Below are 21508 nucleotides of genomic sequence, written 5' to 3' on the forward strand. Positions count from 1 at the left end.
GTTGGTGTTTTATAACGTTCCCACATTTCCCATCTTCATCTAACTTGTCTCTTTCCTCTTTAGTGGAGATAGTTTCTGAAGGGGTCATCCAGACTACACGCTTTTTTCTTTCCCCTCCTGTATCTGCTGCTTCTTTCCAGGTGTACTTCGATGTGACAGCACAGCCTAACTCAAGCTACAGGGCTCTTCAGTGTATCAAGAGTTTACAGATGAAGAACAGAGTTTCCAGTACACTGTTACATATGTAGCTTTTAGGATATTTTAGCGTAAATATTAATAGTTTAGATCTTAGTTCATACTGTTCATCTTTCATCTATGTAGGTCACTCTAAAAGTAATGCCTCCTATTTCTTTCCGTGGAAACTACAACAGATTCAAAGAGCACAACACTATTTGATAGTGCAAATTCTCAGCTACAAAACATATTTTTTCAATATAGTTGCCTATACAGTCCAACTTTCATCATCCCAAACAGATGAAAATCAGAAGGTACCGAATTAGGACCATCCAGTGAGTATATAGTAGGGCAGTCTAGTCAAGATTAGCAGTGTGCTCCATGGTCTTCATACAGATGTGGGCCTAGCATGATCATGTCTTCTTCTTTGGAATTTTGAGCCTTCAGCTTAGTCAGTATCTCAGAGTTGCTGGTTTGTCCAGGTTCCAGGAAATCCAGAAGGATAGCCCCTTCCTATCCCAAAGGACAGTGCACATCACTTTGTCTGCTGAGGACTTCATCTTGAACCTTTTCTTGAGTGGGAAATTCACTCCCTGGAAAGCCACTGCATTACTGCATGGGCTGCTGTTTTCACTGTAACTTGTAGTGGGGATACTACTTCTTGTCACCAGTAATGATGCCAATCCTGGAAACTGTCATTTCAGCCTCATATTGGTTAAATGGGTCCTGACAGACTTGCATACAGTATTATTTCTGTTCCTGTGTGAGCAGTCGTGGGAACCACCTGGTCCAAACTTGGCAGTATTTTAACTCTGCCACCATTATTTCCAATGCATTGAAGCTAATATTCAGCTCCTTACACAGTTCATTGGTTGTAACCTGCTGATTAGCATGGATGAGCCAAGCAAGATGCTCTTCATTTCATGGTGTCACAGCTGTGCATGGCTGTCTAGAATGTCGCTGTTGCCACTGCTGGTACATACGACCTACCACTTCTTTGTGATCACATCCACTGTTCGGTCTCCTTAAGCATTCAGCAAGTGTCAGTGTATGTCAGTGGGTATTATTTTTTTCTGCCTGGAAGAATTCAGTGGCACCCATTTGCTTCATATGCATTTCTGTGTCAGATGCCATTTTGTCAGACTTGCCTTTGCTGCCTGGCAACAAAATATAATGGAAAATTGGTGAAAAGGTTCAGCCTCTACTGCCATACCACCATCTGCCTCCAACACTGTGGGCCAACGTAATCCAATTGGAGGCATTACTTTTGGAGCAGCCCTCATATTTTTGTATTTTGTTCTATTTTAATGTATGGTATGTTGCATAATGGGAATAATATTCCATGTATACATTCAGCCACACAAAACATAGCCACATTTGGTTAGTTGGAGTTGAATGGCCACAAATTATTTGGGGTGGATAGGGTGAGGGGAAAGATGGGAGGGGAAAAAAAAAAACGTTTGCTCTTCACCTCTTCACTGCTTTTCCTTGTAAGCTGTCTGCGCTGTTCAGGTCTTACCACTCTACCAAAGCAGCAGTGATCTTCTGAGTTGATATCTACAGTGGCTTCTCTTGATTTTCACCAGGACTTGGCTGTGGGTGAGGAAAGTCTGCTTCTTCCACCATTGCCCCTTCTATATTAAGAAAGAAAATGTACTCTGTGCATTGACCACCCAATTCCCCCCTCTCCCCTTAACTGCATTAACTTAGTAACAGTCTTTCTTTTCTCAGGCCTGGCACTAATTATGTACTTGGAGGGCGACCCTCTGGGGCTACTGCCCCATGAACTGCTGTAATTCAGGTCACCTTCTCCAGGACTCATCTCTGTGCTTTGTCTATTTTCTGATCTTCTTTCTTCAGGGTAAGCAGTGTTTCCTTCATCCGTTTTGATCCATAGTACTGTTTTTGCCTTTCCAGTTTGATGGTGGCCTTCCTAACTGTAGGCCTAACGTGGGGTAAGAGATGGGAGTTGTAGAAGCAGTTAACACCAGCCTACATGATGTTGAGCTGCTTTTACTGTGAAACTTGCAAAATTATCTCTGGCTAAGACATAGAAAATGAAGTGAATCTGTTTAGTGGTCCAAGCTGAGTGGTAGTAAATGGGTAACAGGTACAGTGCTCAAATTAGAGATGGGTAAACTGTGCTCACTCTCAGCTACTTTTTGGTGAAGAAAGTTTATGCTTGTCAATTGAATGGCAGAGAGAAGATGAACAAAGAAGTACTGGTATTTCAGACAAGCAAAAGTTGCCTTAAGTCTTTTTCTGTGTTCAAGACCTCTAAAAACTTACCTCATCAGAATAGTATTTTGGAAATCATGATTAGTTTTCATAATAACAGTTTTTCTTGCTTTTTCTACTAGGTTCTTCCTTACTGTGTTCATTCCAGGCTGCATTTCTGCATAGGGTTGCTCTTTGGGGGTTCATTGCTATAGTAGTATTAGTTTACTTTCTTAGCTGTTATGAAGTACTGATGTTTCCAGTTAGAAGGGCTTTATGTGCCCCTCTCAGCCTGTTTTAAAAATGATTGGAGGTTTCTATCTACTTGACAGCTGTGTTTATGCTAATAAAAGGGTAGTTGGCTACATGTGCATTTCTTTCGTACAGTACACCTTCATACAGGAGTTTTCTAATATATTTATGTTTTAATTTGTAACCTTTTCTTCTATGAAATATTGCTAGAAAGTTTAATGTATTAACTGTCTATTATGTTCAGTTTAGGTTTTAATAACAACATTTGATACTTTTATAGTAAAATTATGTATGTGTGCCAGCTTTTGGTTATATTTGGTCACACAGCAGTAACAGTGTTTGTTCTGAAGTAGGTGATTTGTTTTTATTTGTAGTTTACAGTGGTTCAGATTATATTAAGTGAGTGACATTTTATGTGACATTGCATCACATAAAATATGCTTGTAAGCAGTTGAATTTGAATCTTATCGTTGTTTTCCTTTTAAGTCAGTGAGATAAAATGTGTGGTGAGGGCAGAACCTTACGTAGATACGTAAGATTACGATTTCACTTAAGGGCTGATCAGGAGAACAAAGTTGGTTATCAAGCACATCATCAACATGAATTTAAAGAGCTGTTTGCAGACTTGAGTTAATATGATTTCTAACAGTAAAGCTTATTCAAATAGCTTTTTTAATTTTTCCTAAAAAGCAACAAAGTATATGAGGTATGTTTATTACCAGATGTATTCTGCCTTGGGTGCAGTATTACTCTTTTGCATGGTAACTCTTGTTTAGGACACTAAAACTTGGTGTTGCGGGGATTAAGGTGCCTCTTTTCTACCAGGAATACTTTTGATTGTGAATAGTGTTTCTGTAGGAGCAACAGTGAACTAGAAGACCTGTTTGCTTAAAATAGGACTGGTTTGAAAATAGTAGTATAAATCAGATAAGAGTTCTTGAGTAATCAAATCTTGTGTGTTCAGTAGCCTAGTCCTACAAGCTTTTCCATTTCATTGAACGAACATTCTAGTGGCTGTTGGACTAGATGGCAATATTGGCAGGAGCAGTGCTTGAGAGTATGCAATGCTTGGATAGCTCTTGACCATTCACAGAGCTATATCCAGTCCTTTAATTAGAAACAGATGTCCTAAATGAAAAGGATGATTAGAGCAATGTTAATGGTTCAACCTTAATGGCAAATTCCTGGCTTTATTTTGAGGCTTAGTAGGATATATTTTTTGTGTGCATAAAGAAAATGAATTTCTAAAGAAGTAGTACATAAATGCTTATACAGGATGAAAAAACAATGTGTTATTGTGAAAGATGTCAGTTCTTTATTATAATAATTTTCTTGAATATATTTAAGAAAAGGATTTGTAAAGGCTTTAAGTCTTTGCATGTGCTTGTATGTAGGCATGTATGTACATGCGTCTGCACTTGTATGAGATTGTAGAAAAGCATTAAAACCAATGCAGCTGTACTTTTGCATGCTTTCTTTCAGATCTTCACAAAGCAGAATTTTCAAGTTTCTTTTTAAAAGCTGCTTGTTTTGGATGCTTGGCCTAAGGAAAGAGAGCCCCTTGAGATATGACTGTAAAATTTTAATAAACTTTTCTCTGTTTGTATGTACAATAATACATGAAAGTACCCAGAAAACGTTAGTTTCTACTATACAACAGGTAATTTAATTGCTTAAAATTTATACTCGCACATCTTTCCATTGAACATGGTGGTTGATTTATGAGCATTTGTTTCAAAAAACAGCTTTGTATGTGAAAATTTCTGTAATCCTGCGGAAATGTAAGTAGTCAAGTTTAGATCCAGCATGTAGTCAGACTGGTTTTAAGTGTTGTATATTTCTAGAGGCATGTCTTCTCCCATTTTGTGTCCTCCTCCTTGTACACACTTGTTAGTTTACAAACGTATCTATAAATATCTTTGTTTTCGTATTTGTCAGTTCAACATTCACATTTTCATCTTTTTCTGAAACTTCAGTTCTGCTGAGTGCCTTGTAAAACTCTTCTTACTTCAAAATCCTGTCTGCCCCAGATCACTCTAATTACTTCTACTCCTTCTCTAATTTACTGCCTTTCACATAATTCCAGTGAAATAATTCGTCTTTAAGGTTTTAGTGACCTCCTCCTAGTCAGAAAAAGTAGCTGCCACTGGCCTTGAACTATGAGGTATTTCTCAGTGTGTCTAGTAAAGTTTAGATTTGTATAAGGAGTGTGTGTTTGAAGTGAATCTTTCCTTAAACCCTAGGTCAGTGCATTTTAGTTCACTTCATAGAGCAGTCTTATGAGCAGTCCCAACAGCTAATCAGTGTCCATTCCATAGGATCAGAATAGGACTAGTGTGAAGTTAAAATAAATAAATGAATAAAATTTTGGAAGTCTACAGTACAGATGTCAGCACTTCATTGCCAGCTTTCAGTCTACAGATGCATTTATGCTAGTTCACACACATCCTAACACAGATGTGGCCTCTGTTGCTTTGATCTCTGCTGCTTCCCTGTGCTTGGCTGCTCCATCTCTCACTTCTTTAGTCCCACCTACAGTCACTTAATATGAAGACTGCTTCAAAATTAATGCTTCTTGTTTGATTATGTTGGCTCACAGTGTCGGAGGTGGATGTTAATATTATGGCTGTAGAAGCTGAACTTTCCCAACTTTCATTACATTTCATTGTCACGTGACAGATGGCAGCAGAGGGGCGGTCTGACAGAATGGCATCTGATGTGGAAGTGCATGTGAAGCAAAGGGGTATCATTGAATTTCTCCATGCTATAAAAATAGCATCCATTGACATTCATTGATACTTGTTGAACAAGGAGACCAAACACTGGATGTGAGCACAGTGAGGCAGTGGGTGATATATTTCAGTACTGACTATAAGTGATAGTACAGATGTAGATTTTTACAAGTATGGCATGCATTGTTCGTTGCTGATGAAAGTGCATTGAAAAGTGTTGAAAAAAGGAGTTATGTAGATGAGAATTTGCTGTATCAAATAGTGTTATTGTGCTCTTTGCATCTGTTATGGTTTCCATGGAAATAATAAAAGACATTGCTTTCAGAAGAGCCTACATATGTTTGGAACCTTGTCCACTAGCAACCTGAATCCAGTCAGTGATTCATCTTTGATCTGGCCTTCCACACATCCAAGATTTCCTGCTGGAATTCTCTTGTGATCTTAAACTGCCAGAAAATATCTGGTTTCCACTTCTGTTGTCATAGCTTCTTGTGTTGTGTTACTGCTGGGATGCTTTCCTTATGAATGAAGTTTCAGTTTCTAGTCTTTCCCATTAACAGTAAAGATTGAATGCTATTCTTCGTTTTGAAATATGCCATTTATCGTTTTGAAATATGCCCAGATATCCTCCTACTAACCTGAAGTTTTTTGTAAACCACTTTTCACCAAGAACTCCATCCAACAGTTTCATCCACTGTTGTCTCTGAAACTGTTCCACACATCACATCTTACATATGCGATCGCAGCCAGAATGTACCACAATCTGCTTTTGTTCTAGAAAATTTTAAGAGATCTAACTCTATCAAAGGGCTTCCTTCAGTGAATGTACTATATATTGTTTCATATGCACACTAAAGAATGCCATCTCCTTGCAGTGTTTTTTTTTTTTTTTTTTTTTTGGTATGTACTGAGCGATGGTAGATATTCCAGTACTCAGAATTTTTCATTAGAAAATCACTTTGGCTTTCTTAAATGTGCTTGTCTGTGGTGAATGTTCATGTAACTATGTCGAGGAATATCCACTCAGATGTGCTTCTTCACTAGTAATGTCCTTTCAGAATTAAGGACTAACCTGTTTCAATATCATGTGGTGTCATCTAGACTTAATTTATTGTAACATGTCTTTTACGGCAACAAAAACTTCCTTTTGCTGCTGTTACATTTGCAAACGTGCTTTTGTACTGAAGCCTGTATTATTCAAGAAGATGGTAAAAGCTCCATTGAAATGTGAGAGGAGTCCTTTTCCTTTGAGCTACAGGTGCTTAAAGAATTAGCTAAAGTTAACTGTCTTTCTGTTTGCCTGTTGTACAAGAATTGCTCTGTATTATCCAGCCTGGCAGCACTGTTGAAAATATATTTCAAGCTTTTATTTTTTTGGCAATATCTCTTCCACCTCCCATTCTGATTCTCAGGAATGCTTGTGTGTGTGTGTGCATGCGTGTGTGTAGAGAAGATGTTGCCAACATAAAATTAGACCATTTGTTCAAATTGATTTTGCAGCAGCAAAAAGAAAGAAATCTGTATAGCAATGCCAACTTAAAAAAAAAAAAAAACAAAACAACAGCAACAACAACAAAAAACCCTAAGAGCAAAAATTATGTACATTTTTTGTGGGTAATTCAAATCATAAAGTCATGGGATATCCTTCCTGAATTGGAAAGCACCCACAAAGACCATTGAGTCCAACCCCTGGCTCATCCCAGCAGCACCCAAAATCTAAACCTTATACGTGGGACTGATGTCCAAATACACAGAGTCACAGAATTGTAGGGGTTGGAAGGGACCTCCAGAGATCATCGAGTCCAACCCCCCTGCCAAAGCAGGTTCCCTACACCAGATCGCAGAGGTAGGCGTCCAGGCGGGTCTTGAATATCTCCGGAGGAGACTCCACAACCTCCCTGGGCAGCCTGTTCCAGTGCTCCATCACCTCACCGTAAAGAAGTTCTTGTGCACATTTGTGCGGAACTTCCTATGCTCCGGTTTCTGGCCTTGTCCTGTCTCCACACACTGCTGAAAAGAGTCTGGCCTCGCCGCTCTGCCCCCCACACCTTAGATATTTATAGACCTGGATCAGGTCCCCTCTTAGTCTTCTTTTCTCAAGGCTAAACAGACCCAGTTCACTTAGCCTTTCTTCATAGGGGAGATGCTCCAGGCCCTTCACCATCTTTGTGGCCCTCCGCTGGACTCTTTCCAAGAGATCCCTGTCTTTTTTGTACTGGGGAGCCCAGAACTGGACACAGTACTCCAGATGAGGCCTTACCAGGTCAGAGTAGAGGGGGAGGATCTCCTCCCTTGACCTGCTGGCCACGCTCTTTTTAATGCACCCCAGAATGCCGTTGGCCCTCTTGGCCACAAGGGCACACTGCTGGCTCATGGCCAACCTGTCGTCCACCAGGACACCCAGGTCCCTCTCCGCAGAGCTCCTCTCCAGCAGGTCATCCCCCAACCTGTACCGGTGCATGCAATTATTCCTCCCTAGGTGCAAGACTCTACACTTGCTTTTGTTAAACCTCATCTGTTTTCTTACTGCCCAGCTCTCCAGCCTGTCCAGGTCTTGCTGAATGGCAGCACAGCCTTCGGGCGTGTCAGCCAATCCTCCCAACTTTGTATTATCAGCAAACTTGCTGAGGGTGGCCACTATCTCCTCATCAAGATCATTGATGAAGATGTTGAACAAGACTGGACCCAGCACGACCCCTAAGGAACACTGCTAGTTACAGGTCTCCAACCAGACTCTGCACTGCCAACAACAACCCTCTGTGCTCTGCCAGTCAGCCAATTCTCAACCCACCTCACTGTCCACTCATCCATCCCACACTTCCTCAGCTTTGCTATAAGGATGTCGTGGGAGACAGTATCAAATGCCTTGCTGAAATCAAGGTAGACTGCATCCACTGCTCTCCCCCCATCCACCCAGCCAGTGACAACATCATAGAAGGCTACCAGGTTGGTCAAGCATGACCTTCCCCTGGTGAACCCATGCTGACTACTCCTGATAATCTTTTCTTCAGCTGTCTGGAGATGGCATCCAGCACAAGCTGTTCCATCACCTTTCCAGGGACGGAGGTGGGGCTCACTGGCCTGTAATTACCTGGATCTTCCTTCCTGCCCTTTTTGAAGATGGGAGTGACATTGGCTATCCTCCAGTCTTCAGGTATCTCCCCCATTCTCCAAGACCTCTAAAAGATGACAGAAAGCGGTTCAGCAGTCACCTCTGCCGGCTCCCTCAGCACCTGTGGATGCATCCCATCGGGTCCCATGGATTTATGAACACTGGTGTTGCCTAGGCGCTCTCAGACCGCCTCTTCCCTGACTAAAGGGAAGTCTTCCATTCCCCAGACCCTCTCACTAACCTCCAGGGTCTAGGATTCCAGAAGGAGAGCTTTTTCACTGAAGACAGAAGCAAAGTATCTCCGCCTTCTCAGCATCCCCTGTTACCAGAACATCCCTCTCACTTAGTAGGGGAGCCACATTCTCCCTAGTCTTCCTTTTACTGTTAACATACTTTAAAAAGCCTTTTTTATTATCCTTTATCACCTTTGCCAGATTCAATTCCAGGCGGGCTTTAGCCTTCCTCGTCGCATCCCTGCAGGCCCTGACAACATTTCTGTATTCTTCCCAAGCAGTCAGACCCTTTTTCCACATTTCATGGACCTTCTTCTTCCCTTTGAGTTTGTGCACGAGCTCCTTGCTCATCCATGCAGGTCTCCTGCCAACCTTTCCTGGTTTCCTGAGCTTGGAAGAAGACCTGTTTAAATGCAGACCAGCTCCCACAGGCCCCCTTACCTTCTAACTCACCCACAAGCTCTCCACTGCTATATCATGTCCCCCAGGGGGAGTTCAGTACGTTCTAGCTGCTCTCTCACGTAAAGAGCAACTCCACCACCCTGCCTCGCCAGCCGATCTTTCCTAAAAAGCACATAGTCCTCCATGACAGCATTCCAGTCATGCAATCTGTCCCACCACGTCTCTGTGATTGCAATGAGATCGTAGCCACGTGACCACACACAGACCTCCAACTCTTCCTGTTTATTTCCCATACTGCGCACATTAGTGTACAGACACTTTAGGGAAGCAGCATCCCCCTGCTACAGTCCATCCCTTCGAATTCCACCCTCATCACCCATCAAGCTCTGTTTTGAGCCTCGAACTACCCACTCAACCTCAGCGGCCCTCATTTTGTCCCCTTCCCCTTCTTATCTAGTTTGAAGACCTTTCATTGAGGCCCGCCAGTTCCTGGGCTAGGATGCTTTTACCCCTAACTCCTTGAACTCCAGCAGCCAGGGGCCGTGCCCACTGTCCTGCACAGCCTGCTCCATGCAAGTGCAGAACTGTCCCTAACCCCCAGCTGCCCCTCCCCTGACACAGCTCCATGCCGTTCCCTCGGCCCGGCAGATCTCAGCGCTGCCCCTCCGCTCTCTGTGAGGAGCTGCAGCTGCCATCAGGCCTCCCCTCAGCCTGCCCTGCTCTGGGCTGAATGCATGCAGAGACCTCAGCTGGTTCCTTGTACCACTTGCCCTGAGACCCCTTGCCATCATTCATAGTCGTCCTTTGAACACTCACTAATAGTTTTATGTGTTTCTTGTGTTGTGGCACCCAAAGCTGCACCTGGTGCTGGAGGTGAGGCTGCACAGCACAGGACAGCCCCTCCCCTCGCCAGCTGGCGGTACTGGGCCTGGTGCACCCCAGGTACATTTGGACCCTTGGGCTGCCAGGACACACTGCTGCCTCATGTACAACTTGCTGTCAGCCATAGCCTTCAGATCCTTACATGTGGGGCTGCTCTCCTCATTCCAGTCTGAATATATATCTTGGATTTCCCTATCCCAGCTGCAGAAGTCAGCACCTGTTCCACTTATGGTGATTGTCCAGCCCTCAGATTTAGCAAGATCTCTGCAGGACACCCCTCTACCCTCGAGGGATTCAACCACTCCTCCCAGTTTAGTGTCATCTGCAAGTTTATTTAGTATACTTTCAAGTCCTGTATCCTAGTCATAGGTAGATATTTAATTAGTACTTATGAGGATTTCTACATAAAAGAAAAACTGTAACAAAAAAATTCATTTATTTAGGAGGTGTAAATAAATTCATGGAACTTTAATGAAACAGTAACTTCCTGAAGTGTTTTAATGCTTAGTTAATGCAGTTCTAAAGAAAAAATATTAAGATGAAATTATTGAACCTGATAATGACTGCTTTGTTATTAACAGTTATTTTCTCCTGGCCACGTGAGGGATATTTCTTGATTACTGGAAGATGTGATTTGCATAATAAAAGAGCTATGCAATATTTCCTAAGCAGACCTTACTGTTAGAGGATATACAAGAGTGATCAGGTATTTCATGAGGGAAGGCCATTGATATACATGTCATTAGGTGGCATTCATGATTTTTATCTTTTTTTGAGAGGTTTTGAGAGTGAAAAGTTTTATTTGGACTGTTTCAAGTGTATTCATTCTATTCTTAGGATTTTACTTCTGGAACTGTGGATTATTGTTTTTCCTTTATGACATCTGGATTTAATTACTGTACACTGCTTCGCCAGTATGAAGGAGGAAGTTTGGGATTTAGAATAGTGCAAATATACTGCTGTAGGAAAATCAAAACATTTACAAGTTATTATTTTAATCTTATCTTCTGAGCACATGTACTGTTTTGTAGAACAGATAATTCATACGTTTGCCAGTATCTTCACATTAGTCTAAAATAAATGAAATTTGACAAACCTGTACATTTTGCTTAAGAATATATGTTCATGGTTTACCAATATTTTTTATTGTTTTGCTTGATTTTGTTGTTGCACGCTTGTATTCTTTTGCTCTTCATGACAGTCTTTCGCATTGCTTTTGAACTCCGTGATACTTATGTTTTCTGTAGTAAAGAAGTGACTTTAAGTTATTTCTTTGAATCTTAAGATAGTTTTTCTCTCTTTTCCCATAAAAACAGATAATATATCTGAAAGAATCACCAGAAGATGTGTACAAGCTTGTTTTGGCTGGCAGTGTTTCATATCTTCCTTTCAGGTAAATAATAATATTATAACTTTCTGTAGCTTGATATTTTGAAGAAGAGTATAGCATTTAGCAATACTACTTTTTTTTTTTTCCATTTCGCTTTGTTGTTTTGTTGCTGTTGTTGTTGTTGTTGCTATAGTTTAAAAGGGCACAGCTTGATTTTGACTGCAAACTTAACAGGGGGCTTGGCATCTGGTTCTGAAGTGTACCAGTGCGAAAGGTGAAGAAGCCACACTGTATATTATATATTCTTCGTTGAGCTTTTTGATCTACATTGCTTTCCACTTGACATTGCTTTTATGCTAGTAGTTGACAGTTAAAAGTCAAAATATCTTCCAGTAATCACACAAGACTTACAATACTTCTTGCACTCATTTTTATTTCAATTAGCAAATGTATGAAGCAAACTACAAATACTATTTTGTGCCTAAAGAATGCTACCTAGCCTCTTGTGATTTAGTGTAACTTTGAAGTATTTATTTTTACCAATGAGGAAATATATTAAACCACTGGTTTGTTGTTGCTTGACCCTAAGGGAATGTAATCCTAGCCTTTTCTTTGTGGTTTATGCTGTGCAGCTTAATTTACCAAATAAGGTTGATCCACCGTGCATGGAAAAAAATTTAATAAATTCTTCAAAGGAGTGTTCCTAAAAGTTGGATCAAACTAACATTCCATTGGCTGCCTCAGTATGCAGAAGAGGGTGGCCAGAAAACTTTTTAGAAGTTTGCTGTCTGGTTGCTGGTGATTAATTCAGTCCTTGCTTGTTTGTGTTTTCTAGCTCCTGTCCAAGGGCTGGGCTTTTGATGATTTGAATTTCCTTTACTTCTTCATAGTAAAAGTGTGTAGTAGTACCTGTCTTTACTTTCATACTTCCATCATCCCATTTGTCTTTTTAATTCCTTTTTTGTATATTTCCAGAAATAAAAAGGCCTCTTTTAAGACCCCTGTGTTTCTAAAAATTCTGAAGATGTACGTGATAGCATCTGTTCACTCAGGTCATACACCATGCCCAAATCCTCAGATGATTGCTTTGACAGCTCTACTGAGAAAAAAATGCAAATACATGTTATATAACAAGAATTACTGAAAACTGACTTCTGAAAACATGTCTAGTCTCCAGTATAATACATACAACATGCTGAAGTGTCTGGGAATTTTTCCATTTTCTTGAATTCAGCAGAACTTGCTATTGAATTCAGATTACTCTTTCATCTTCATCTCTGCAAAAAGCTTTGCCTTTCAACAGAATAACAGAAAGTTAGGATAGTTGGTACTTCTGGTCATTACCAAGAGGAAAACTTTTTAACAGCATGCAGAGAATGCTTTCCACTTATTTGAACTGTGTTCTGTTATCACTGTCTCCTGCAGATTTTTTTTTCACCTTCACACTCATTAGGGAGAAAAGAATAGAAATAAAGTGCAGAGGCAGATGTTCAGGTTCTTCAGAACTTCTTCCTCCTTTCAATTTGAGTTTGAAGATGGTCTGTTTCTTACTTTAATGTAGCAGTAATGATCCCCCGTATTCTGATGAGCTGCATGTTTTCAGAAGTATGAAGAATGTTCTGACAAGATAAAATAGCATCTGATATTGATTCTGTTTATTTTTTACGTGACTGAAGTATTCCTGTAGAATGCTTATTTTACTGTGCTTATGGAGTCTAGTAATGGTTATATACTGAGAACATGCTATTTTTGCATCAAGAAGATTTAAGAAAAAAGTAGCTGAAAGAGTTGTGATGAAAACCAGTTTCTCAAGTTTAACCATTAACTATTCTATGCATCTTGTCTTTTAGCATATCCATACAAATGTGTATCTTGACAGTTTTTTCAAGAAGATACTGTTCCCATATATTAAAAAATGCATTTGTGAAGTGTCTTTTTTCTTTAAATGGAATTTGAAGAAGAAAATTGCAGTGTATTACAATTTGATGTTTTTGAAAGTGAACTTCAGATAGAAATGTTTTAAGATTGTATGTTACAGTGTGATTGTTCTTTATGCATTAGTTTTTGCCATAGGGAGTTTCTGTTATTTTTCACGTATTTCTGTTCTTTGTTGACATGCACATTGAATATGTTACATTGAACAAAAGATATAACTGGAGTATTTTCTGTGTTGTTATTATGAGATACAAGGGGGGGAAATTAAGTAATTGTTTAACCAATATTTTGCTATACTAGAAATTATATTTATCTTCTAATGTTGCTTTAGAGAAATATAGAGAAATTTAAATGGGATTTAAATGGGAAAGTTTTACTGTTTTGATCATCTTATGTTACAGGGATGCTTCATTTGGTACTTGCAGTTTTCATCTAACTTTGCTGGATTGTTTTCATGCAATAAGCAAGGTAAGTTAAACAGTATTTTTTTAGCGTGAAACATCAGCTAATTGCTGCCCATCAGAAAAAGAAGCCTTTGAAAGCTAGGAGCTAATAAGTTACAGTTACAATTACAGCACATTTTCTGATTGTTACCAGCTTATTATGTATTATGCATTGTAACAAAACTTCTGGGTGGAACATCCCTAGAAGTGAACTTCTGCCATGTGTAGTCAACTAGAAAAGTTTCTAAAGGGGAAATGTTGACTTCTGTTTAGTTAATCATTTCAGGACAGTCATTTGTACCTCTCATCCCTAAGAACTCCCCAGCAGTTTTATCAGATGATCCACTGTTGCCTTTGAAAGTGGTTTTGAATTGTTTATTGATGCTTTTTAGGCATTTTTAGTATGTAATTGTAACTTGAAGTTTTGCTTCAATATTATAAATGCAACAATGTTACAAGCTGATTTTTTTTTAATCGCAAATTATTATATCCTAGTGTCTTACAGCAGTACAGTGGTGACTAATGTGTCATTTTAGAACAAGGAGAACTTGAATGCATTCTTTTTCATGTGAATATTGAAGAGGGGAATTCTGTGGCTCTCCATTCTCCATTACTGTTTTTTTTTTTTTTCATTGTGAGTGTCTCTGCCAAATACTGTTGTTTCTATTGCATAAGCCAACTTCTTGTAGTTTTGAGATTTTTCAGGTATTTTTCTGTGTTCCGACATTGGCTGCTCCTTTGCCAAGAGGAGTGAATTGCTATTCTTTTCAATACTGGTGAACAGCAAGGAAAACCACAACGGGCTATGCAGTATGAGGGGCGATTTGAATTTAATATTCAGAATATGTGATGTTATGAGATTGTCTGCATTTGCTCTTTCTGACTTAATAAGTGATAAACTGCCAGTTACCAGAAAGTTTACATTTGTATACTGTGTTAAATATAATGGCTGTAGATAATAAGGAGCATTAAGGACCACACTGATTTCTCTTTAGAACTGTAGGCTTAGTCTATCTGCAGCCAGTTCTTAACTAGTGAAGGTATTAGAATCTTAATAGAATAGCATCCATACACCAAAATATTTATCTTTGAATATAGACTTCAGAATATACCCATAATTTAAGTAGGTAATGTTTGCCACTTATTTTTCTCTTTGGCATATCTTATTACTAGCAGTAATAAAAAGACAGCGCACTTATAAAGTACGAATTCGGTGGAAACAGAAAGACTTCCTCATCTAACCTCACTTCTATTATAATTTACAAATCAGTCTTTTCCTGTTTTGTACCAAGACTCAGCTGTTGTGTATTTTTTCAAATGAATTAAGAAATTCTTCTGAAAAGATAGAGCAAGTAATAAGAGGCATTCGGTAACCTGAAAGAGAAATTAACTGTCCTCACTGAGAAGATGCTATTTTTGTTAAAAGTTGTATTCTGGATTTTAGGCTTTGCAGTATGGTTTTCTGGATTTTGATGAATTTGATGTAAATGAATATGAGCATTATGAGGTACGTGTATTAGTCTTCTGATTAGTTTGCTATTATTAATGCCAGTATGATTGTTTATAATATGTGCTATTTGTCTGTAGTATTATGTTCCATTTCTTTTTTACCTTTTTCAACTGTGATTATTAAACATAGGTGAGTGATCAGAGAGAGAGTATTAAGAGTCAGATTTAAGCATAGTCAGCCTCAAACATAATGGGGAAAAGCAGAAAACAGCACAAAAATAAATATTTTTTTCCCCATGTTTTTATTAAAGCCTTGGAAGATGATGAAGGAGCAGGAATTTGTTCCTTGGCCATCTTTAAAATGTCTTGCATATTCTTACGATGGTCAACTTGAGGGCAGACAGGTCTAAGTCTAACTGGTTTCTGGAAAGCAATTGAAGTATGCATTTGTGAACACAAAGCAAAATTATAATACCATTCTTTAAAGTAAAGAAGACAGGACTGGGAAACTTGAAGCCCCCAACATTCTGTTTGAGGTGTAGGAAATTAATATGAAGATAAAGGACTCGGTGTCTGAATATATAAACTCTCAGAATTACAACGCTGCTAGTTATCTGTAAAGAGAAAATTGGGTATTCTTAGAATCTAAAAAATCATTATTTAAATAATGAAAAAGAGGAAGATCATAGTTTAGAAATCTATAAAAAGTTTAGAATTGGAAATTGCTCTTCATCTGAAGCATATCAATGGCATTGTTCTGAAACTGTAATTTAGAAAAGGGAAAATACAAGCAAGAAGAGTGAGATTAAAAACAAGTGACAGCCTCCTGATGAAGCAAAAAGCAGGTCACTAATGCTTTCTTTTACAAAAATTTTACATCACGTCTATCTAGCATGTATTTTGAAACAATAAGGAAAAGCCTGAAAATACAGGGATAATGATAAACCAAGCATTTTCTCTTGACAGAGAGCAGAAAATGGAGATTTTAACTGGATAATACCAAACAAATTCATTGCCTTCAGTGGACCTCATTCAAGAAGTAAAATTGAAAATGGTATGCTTAAAAAAGGAGGTTGGGGACTCAAGCCCACTGCTTTCTTAGTTGGTTGCTACTAGTAAGAAAAAGCTTTAAAAACTGTTCCTCAAATAGTGTGTTTTTTCCTTGGCTCTGTTTCTTTTATAAGAACTCTGGCAGTAAAATTTTAATGCTTGGTTTAATTGCATCTAATCTAGGTGATTATTTTAAAATTCCATTCTCAGTTACACTATTTCTTTATGTTTATCATAAGTTTTATTTTGAAAGTGTTTTCATCTGTTGGTTTTTAGTCTTCATTTATTTTGCAGTTTGAAGCTCATTCTTCTTCCCCCTTCTGCCCCCTTTCTTTTTTTTCAAATAGGCTATCCCCATCATGCTCCAGAAGCTTATTTCCCATACTTCAGGAAACATAAGGTCACCACTATAATACGCCTCAACAAAAAAATGTATGATGCCAGACGTTTTACGGATGCTGGATTTGAGCATTTTGACCTCTTCTTTGCTGATGGAAGCATACCTAATGATACCATCGTTAAAGCATTTCTAAGTATTTGTGAAAACGCTGAAGGTGTTATTGCCGTTCATTGCAAAGGTACAGTGTACAAACAGTTTATATTACAAGTTACAGTTTCTAGGATATTTCTCACCTTAAGGTCCCTTTCACAGTGCCATTACGATTCTGTAATTCCATTACATCTAGTTACTGACAACTTTGCCAAGCAGCAGCTTTCCTGCACACATTCTTTATGTGCTTTTGTTTTGCTCTTTGTCTTTTCGTTTTTTAAGTTCCATAGTAGTCTTTCCTAATATTTCAAGAATGAGGTTGTTGGATGCAAGCTTGCCAATATTTACATCTCTTTCTGCTAGAAAGTGTTAGCACTTTCATAAGATTCTTTTGATCTGAAATTTGCAATACTGGGAAGGTATTTCTTAAAACACGTGATTAAATACACCCAAGTTATAAATTTTTAAAGATATCAGTAGACCTTTTTGAGAAAAGTCATCAAGTATTGGAGCGTTCCTACAGAACCATACAGATTTTTATCCCTCAGAAACCCTCAGTACTAGCTGTGCTGGGTATCTGAATGTCTGTTCCTTGGCAGTCTAACTCAAAAGGAATAGCTATTGAGAGCATGCCCAGCATAACTTGAATGTAGCTTTCTGAGGCATAAAGATTTCTGCGGTTCTGGAGCAACTGTTTTCCCTTCCACCCCAGATAATGATTGAAGGAGAAAGGTATTTTTTTAAACATTTGCTTGCGACCTTCCGAGGCTCCGTTTTTTTTTTTTTTTTTTTTTTGGATCTTCACTTGCTGTACATTTAATAGGATTATACTGTAGACATGATCAGGACAGCTTCTTGACTATTGCATGCATGTAGATTTACATTCTCTACCAGGATATGAAATCCAGGCATATTATTTAATTGATTATATTTAATGCTTTGTACAAATGCTTTGTGTTCCTTCAAAATAAGATATTCTCTGATATTTGTCATGCTGATGATGTCAAGACTACCTTACAGTCCTCAGCCTCCTGTAACTCTTGAGAAACAGTAGAATGCTCTAGCCTGTTCTTAAAGCTGGGCAAGGCACAGAAAAAATGCTGTGTGGTTGTCTTGTCTGTTGGACTATACTGAAGATTTTACACAGATGTTCAGTGGATTATTAAATGAAATAATGTGATTTGATATGTATAGAAAGTGATCAAGCAGGCCACAAGGCTGGTTATCTTCCTTTCCTTTTCACATTTATGAAGGTAAATGGTTCCATTTCTAGTGTCTTCAGGAAAGTTTTCTAGAGTAGTTCTCATAGTGGCAAGAACCCAAACTTCTTTATTGCAAAATTTAGCTTTTCCTTGGGAACAAAAAAAAAGAGCAACTGATGTTACTGCAGTTTGTGATCAATTTGCACTTAAAGTGCTTTGCGAACTGTCTGAACAGCTGTTCTATACCTCCACTAAAAACTTGTGATGCCTGTTTGTATATACATCCTATATGCTTTTGTTTGTGTGTGTGTAAATATAGATATATTTGCAGATACTAAAAACACTTAAACAACCTGTTATTAACTATATGTATGAGGGAAAAAAATGAAAAGGTAGGTTGCACTTAGAGAGTTCTACCAGCAACAAGTTTATCTAATAGAATAGACACTTAACTTTTTGTCTGAATCGCAGTGTCTGTAGCTGCAGCAGCTTCCAGATGAAAACATCATATAAAAAAAGCCATCTTTTTGTCTTACGCAGCTGGTCTTGGACGAACTGGCACACTTATTGCCTGTTATATTATGAAGCATTATCGAATGACAGCTGCTGAAACTATTGCCTGGATTAGGATAAACAGACCAGGTTCAGTGATCGGACCACAACAGCATTTCCTAATGGAGTAAGTAGATTGACTACAAGTAATTTTGAAAATAGATTTGTAACTTTTTGTTCTTTTTTTGTTGTATCCTTACATTTTGTGTTGTTAATTTGTTGGCTTTTGGGTTATTTTTCTTTACCATGATAGGAAACAGCCAGAACTTTGGAGAGAAGGAGATCTTTTCCATGCAAAGTTGAGACGAAACTGTAAAATGGGTGTAACAAGAATCCTGTCAGGAGTAGGTCATATTTCGATTAATGGTATTAGAAACAGGAGAGCCATCCAAAACGACACTGAACTGGTAACCATCTGAATATCTTGTTTTTGTGAAAATTGCAAATGCTGTTGAGGATTTCTTAGATTCTAAACAAACGTGTGGGTACATTAAAACTGTGTTATCAGATTCCTTTTTCTCTTTTCCTTTTTTCTGTCAAGATGTTTGGGAATAAAAATGCTATGGACAGGAATTATGATTTGAAAAACAAAGTGCAGTACATAGGTGAGGTAGGAGCATTATCATCCTAGTTGAATCTTGCAGTTAGATAAATACTAGAACAAACAATATTAGAACTTAAAATTTGCAGTCAAAAATTCTGTCAGTGTATTTTGGATAGTCAGTTAAATTATTGTATTACTTTCTGTGTTTCGAGGGGAGGAATGAAAAGTTTTTCACTATTTTTAACTTTGAAATAATTACAGCTTCTATACAACTTTCTGAAGCTGTCTACTTTTAAAGAAAAAAAAGTGCTACTTTTTTTAAGAGGTGGATAATTGCGGGAATCGGCAAGTGAGTGTTGAATTGTGCCTAAACAGTGATTTGAGATGTATTTCCAATGTTTGAACGTTTTGAGGCATGCAATTCATGTGACATCACAGGAAATAGAGCTGTATTTATTTAAGTGAATTTCTTTCAGTTTTATGCTGGCAGCCTTTCTTTTGGGGATAATTCTAACCTTATGATCTAAAGTAAAGTTAATTCTTTCTAAGTGTGTACATTTAAATCTTGGGTTTTTTCCGTCTTATCCAGTACAGTGATGAAGATGAAACAGACTGTATAACACAAGGTGATAAGCTTCGTGCTCTGAAAAGTAAAAGGCAGGCAAAATCTACAGCTGCATCTCCACTAAAGTAAGTCAGTTTATGAACACATAAATACCAGAAATGCTTTTATTCTCTTCTCCATGCATTTTTACCTTAGCATTTACAAATTTGTTGGCAGGACTGATTTTGCTTATTTAAAACAAGCCTGAGATTCATCTTTTTCCTAAAAGATCTGCTGAAGGCATTAAGGAAGCAGTAGAACTTGTTTGAAGAGCTGCATTATTCACTTTTTTTCTGTTTGTGTTGATCATTGATTCCAGTCCTCTGTGATCTGCAAATTCCTGTAGTATTTATGAATGCTGTATGCTAGTAATTTCTTCTTCCTTTCTGTGGTAGCATAGCAGTGGAAGAATATGACTGATTTGTGGTGTTTGATTGCTTAAAATACAGTGTGTTCATAGTTTTCAGTAGGGCCAGCTGCTTAAGAATAGTTGAAAGAAAAATCTTTTGTTTCATTTCCTTCTCCTTGGGACTTTCCCTAAATCCTATGGACTTTGGGATAATGGCTGACATTTAGAAAGGCAGGTAGTAGCAGTATTTCAATAAATAAATTCTAAGGAGACCTGTTCTATCTTGGAACCTGATGTTAGTCTCCTTATTTAAAACAAGCATGAAACACCAGCTGTAAAATAAAGTTTGTAGGCGACTGTTGTTTGCATCTGTTGTAGACTGCAGCAACTGTAGGTGGAAAAATTTTTGGCTCCCCATACATAAACTGCAAGAGAATGCAAGATGTGAAAGACATATCCAAGGTCTCATTTGTTTGCTAGGAAAGAAAGGGTGACCTCTGGCTGGTTAATTTTTGCAAATATTACACAACTGGAATTGTAGACCAAAGGCAGCTTGGTTTTTTTATGCTGTATTTCTGTAGGGATTATAAGGCAAAATTCATAGCTAATTGTGGGCAAGAAAGTGTCATCAAACTTTTAGGAAAGTGAGAAGTACATAGTCAGAATATGTTAAAGTTACGAGAGTGTCTTTGGATAGCCTCGAACATTGCTGTGTAAGAATTTGACTTTTGTTTTAATTTAAAAAACCTCTGTTGTTCACAGTCATCATTTACACAGACAACCACATAATCAACAATATATGAAGAGCAAAGCCTGTACCAATTGAAATTTTTTTAAAAAGTAGAAAAATCAGACAATACAAAAAAAACAAACAAAAATTATAAAAAAAACAAAACCCACCTCAGCGTACTCAAATAGTAAAGTAAAAAACAGCTACCTTGCACATTATTTTCTGAGGCCATGTATTGCCTTCATTTGTACTTCCTAGTATTTTTTTCACATGTAGTACTTTAAGTATATAATAAAGTTTGTGAAAAGTCTCAGTTACAGCATGTTCTTTAATGAATGTTGACTGGGTAATTTAGGCTATGATAGTTCTGCATGTATATTGGCACAGGGAGGTGATATACTAACAAGGAAGTGGAATTTCCTTTTTACTGTTTCTTACAGGAGATGATTTTATGCAGCTTGTACTGAGATAATGTGATGACAGAGTGTTACTGTTATTAAGCCAAAATACCAGTAGGGATGTTTAGCTGCCTTACCAGAATTAGTTACCATACCTAAACAGCTCTCAGCCTTTTTCTGTTTTGGTTCAGAATCTTAAAATGTAGTTAATGCTGCTGAGAAATTGATTTTGTTTGAACAAACAAAAAGAAATTTCTAAATCCTCTATGTAGTTTTATTTCAGAGAGAAACTCTAGAGAGAACTACTACAACAAAAAATGCAAGCAAAATAAGAGCACCAGAAGTCAAGAGGATTACAGTCTTTTGAGGGCTGGAAGCATTACTTTGAGTCACAAGGGGTTTCTGTATAGCCTTTTGAAGATGACTGT

General features: G+C 38.1%; 1 protein-coding gene across 6 annotated transcripts in view; it reads left to right on the forward strand.

Moving 5' to 3' along the window:
- CDC14B (cell division cycle 14B) overlaps positions 1–21508 on the forward strand; it is a 50371-nt gene that overhangs the window by 13638 nt on the left and 15225 nt on the right. For all 6 annotated transcript variants that reach the window (XM_031608198.2, XM_031608199.2, XM_031608195.2 and 3 more), the window contains exons 5-12: positions 11321–11397; positions 13671–13737; positions 15157–15219; positions 16128–16215; positions 16559–16789; positions 18444–18582; positions 18709–18862; positions 19589–19689. In XM_031608198.2, coding sequence (XP_031464058.1) covers positions 11321–11397; positions 13671–13737; positions 15157–15219; positions 16128–16215; positions 16559–16789; positions 18444–18582; positions 18709–18862; positions 19589–19689 — 920 coding nt within the window. The remainder of the gene's footprint in view (positions 1–11320; positions 11398–13670; positions 13738–15156; positions 15220–16127; positions 16216–16558; positions 16790–18443; positions 18583–18708; positions 18863–19588; positions 19690–21508) is intronic.

Source organism: Phasianus colchicus, chromosome Z (genome assembly GCF_987193195.1).
Source record: "Phasianus colchicus chromosome Z, bPhaCol1.hap1.1, whole genome shotgun sequence".
In the NCBI taxonomy this organism is placed as follows: domain Eukaryota; kingdom Metazoa; phylum Chordata; class Aves; order Galliformes; family Phasianidae; genus Phasianus; species Phasianus colchicus.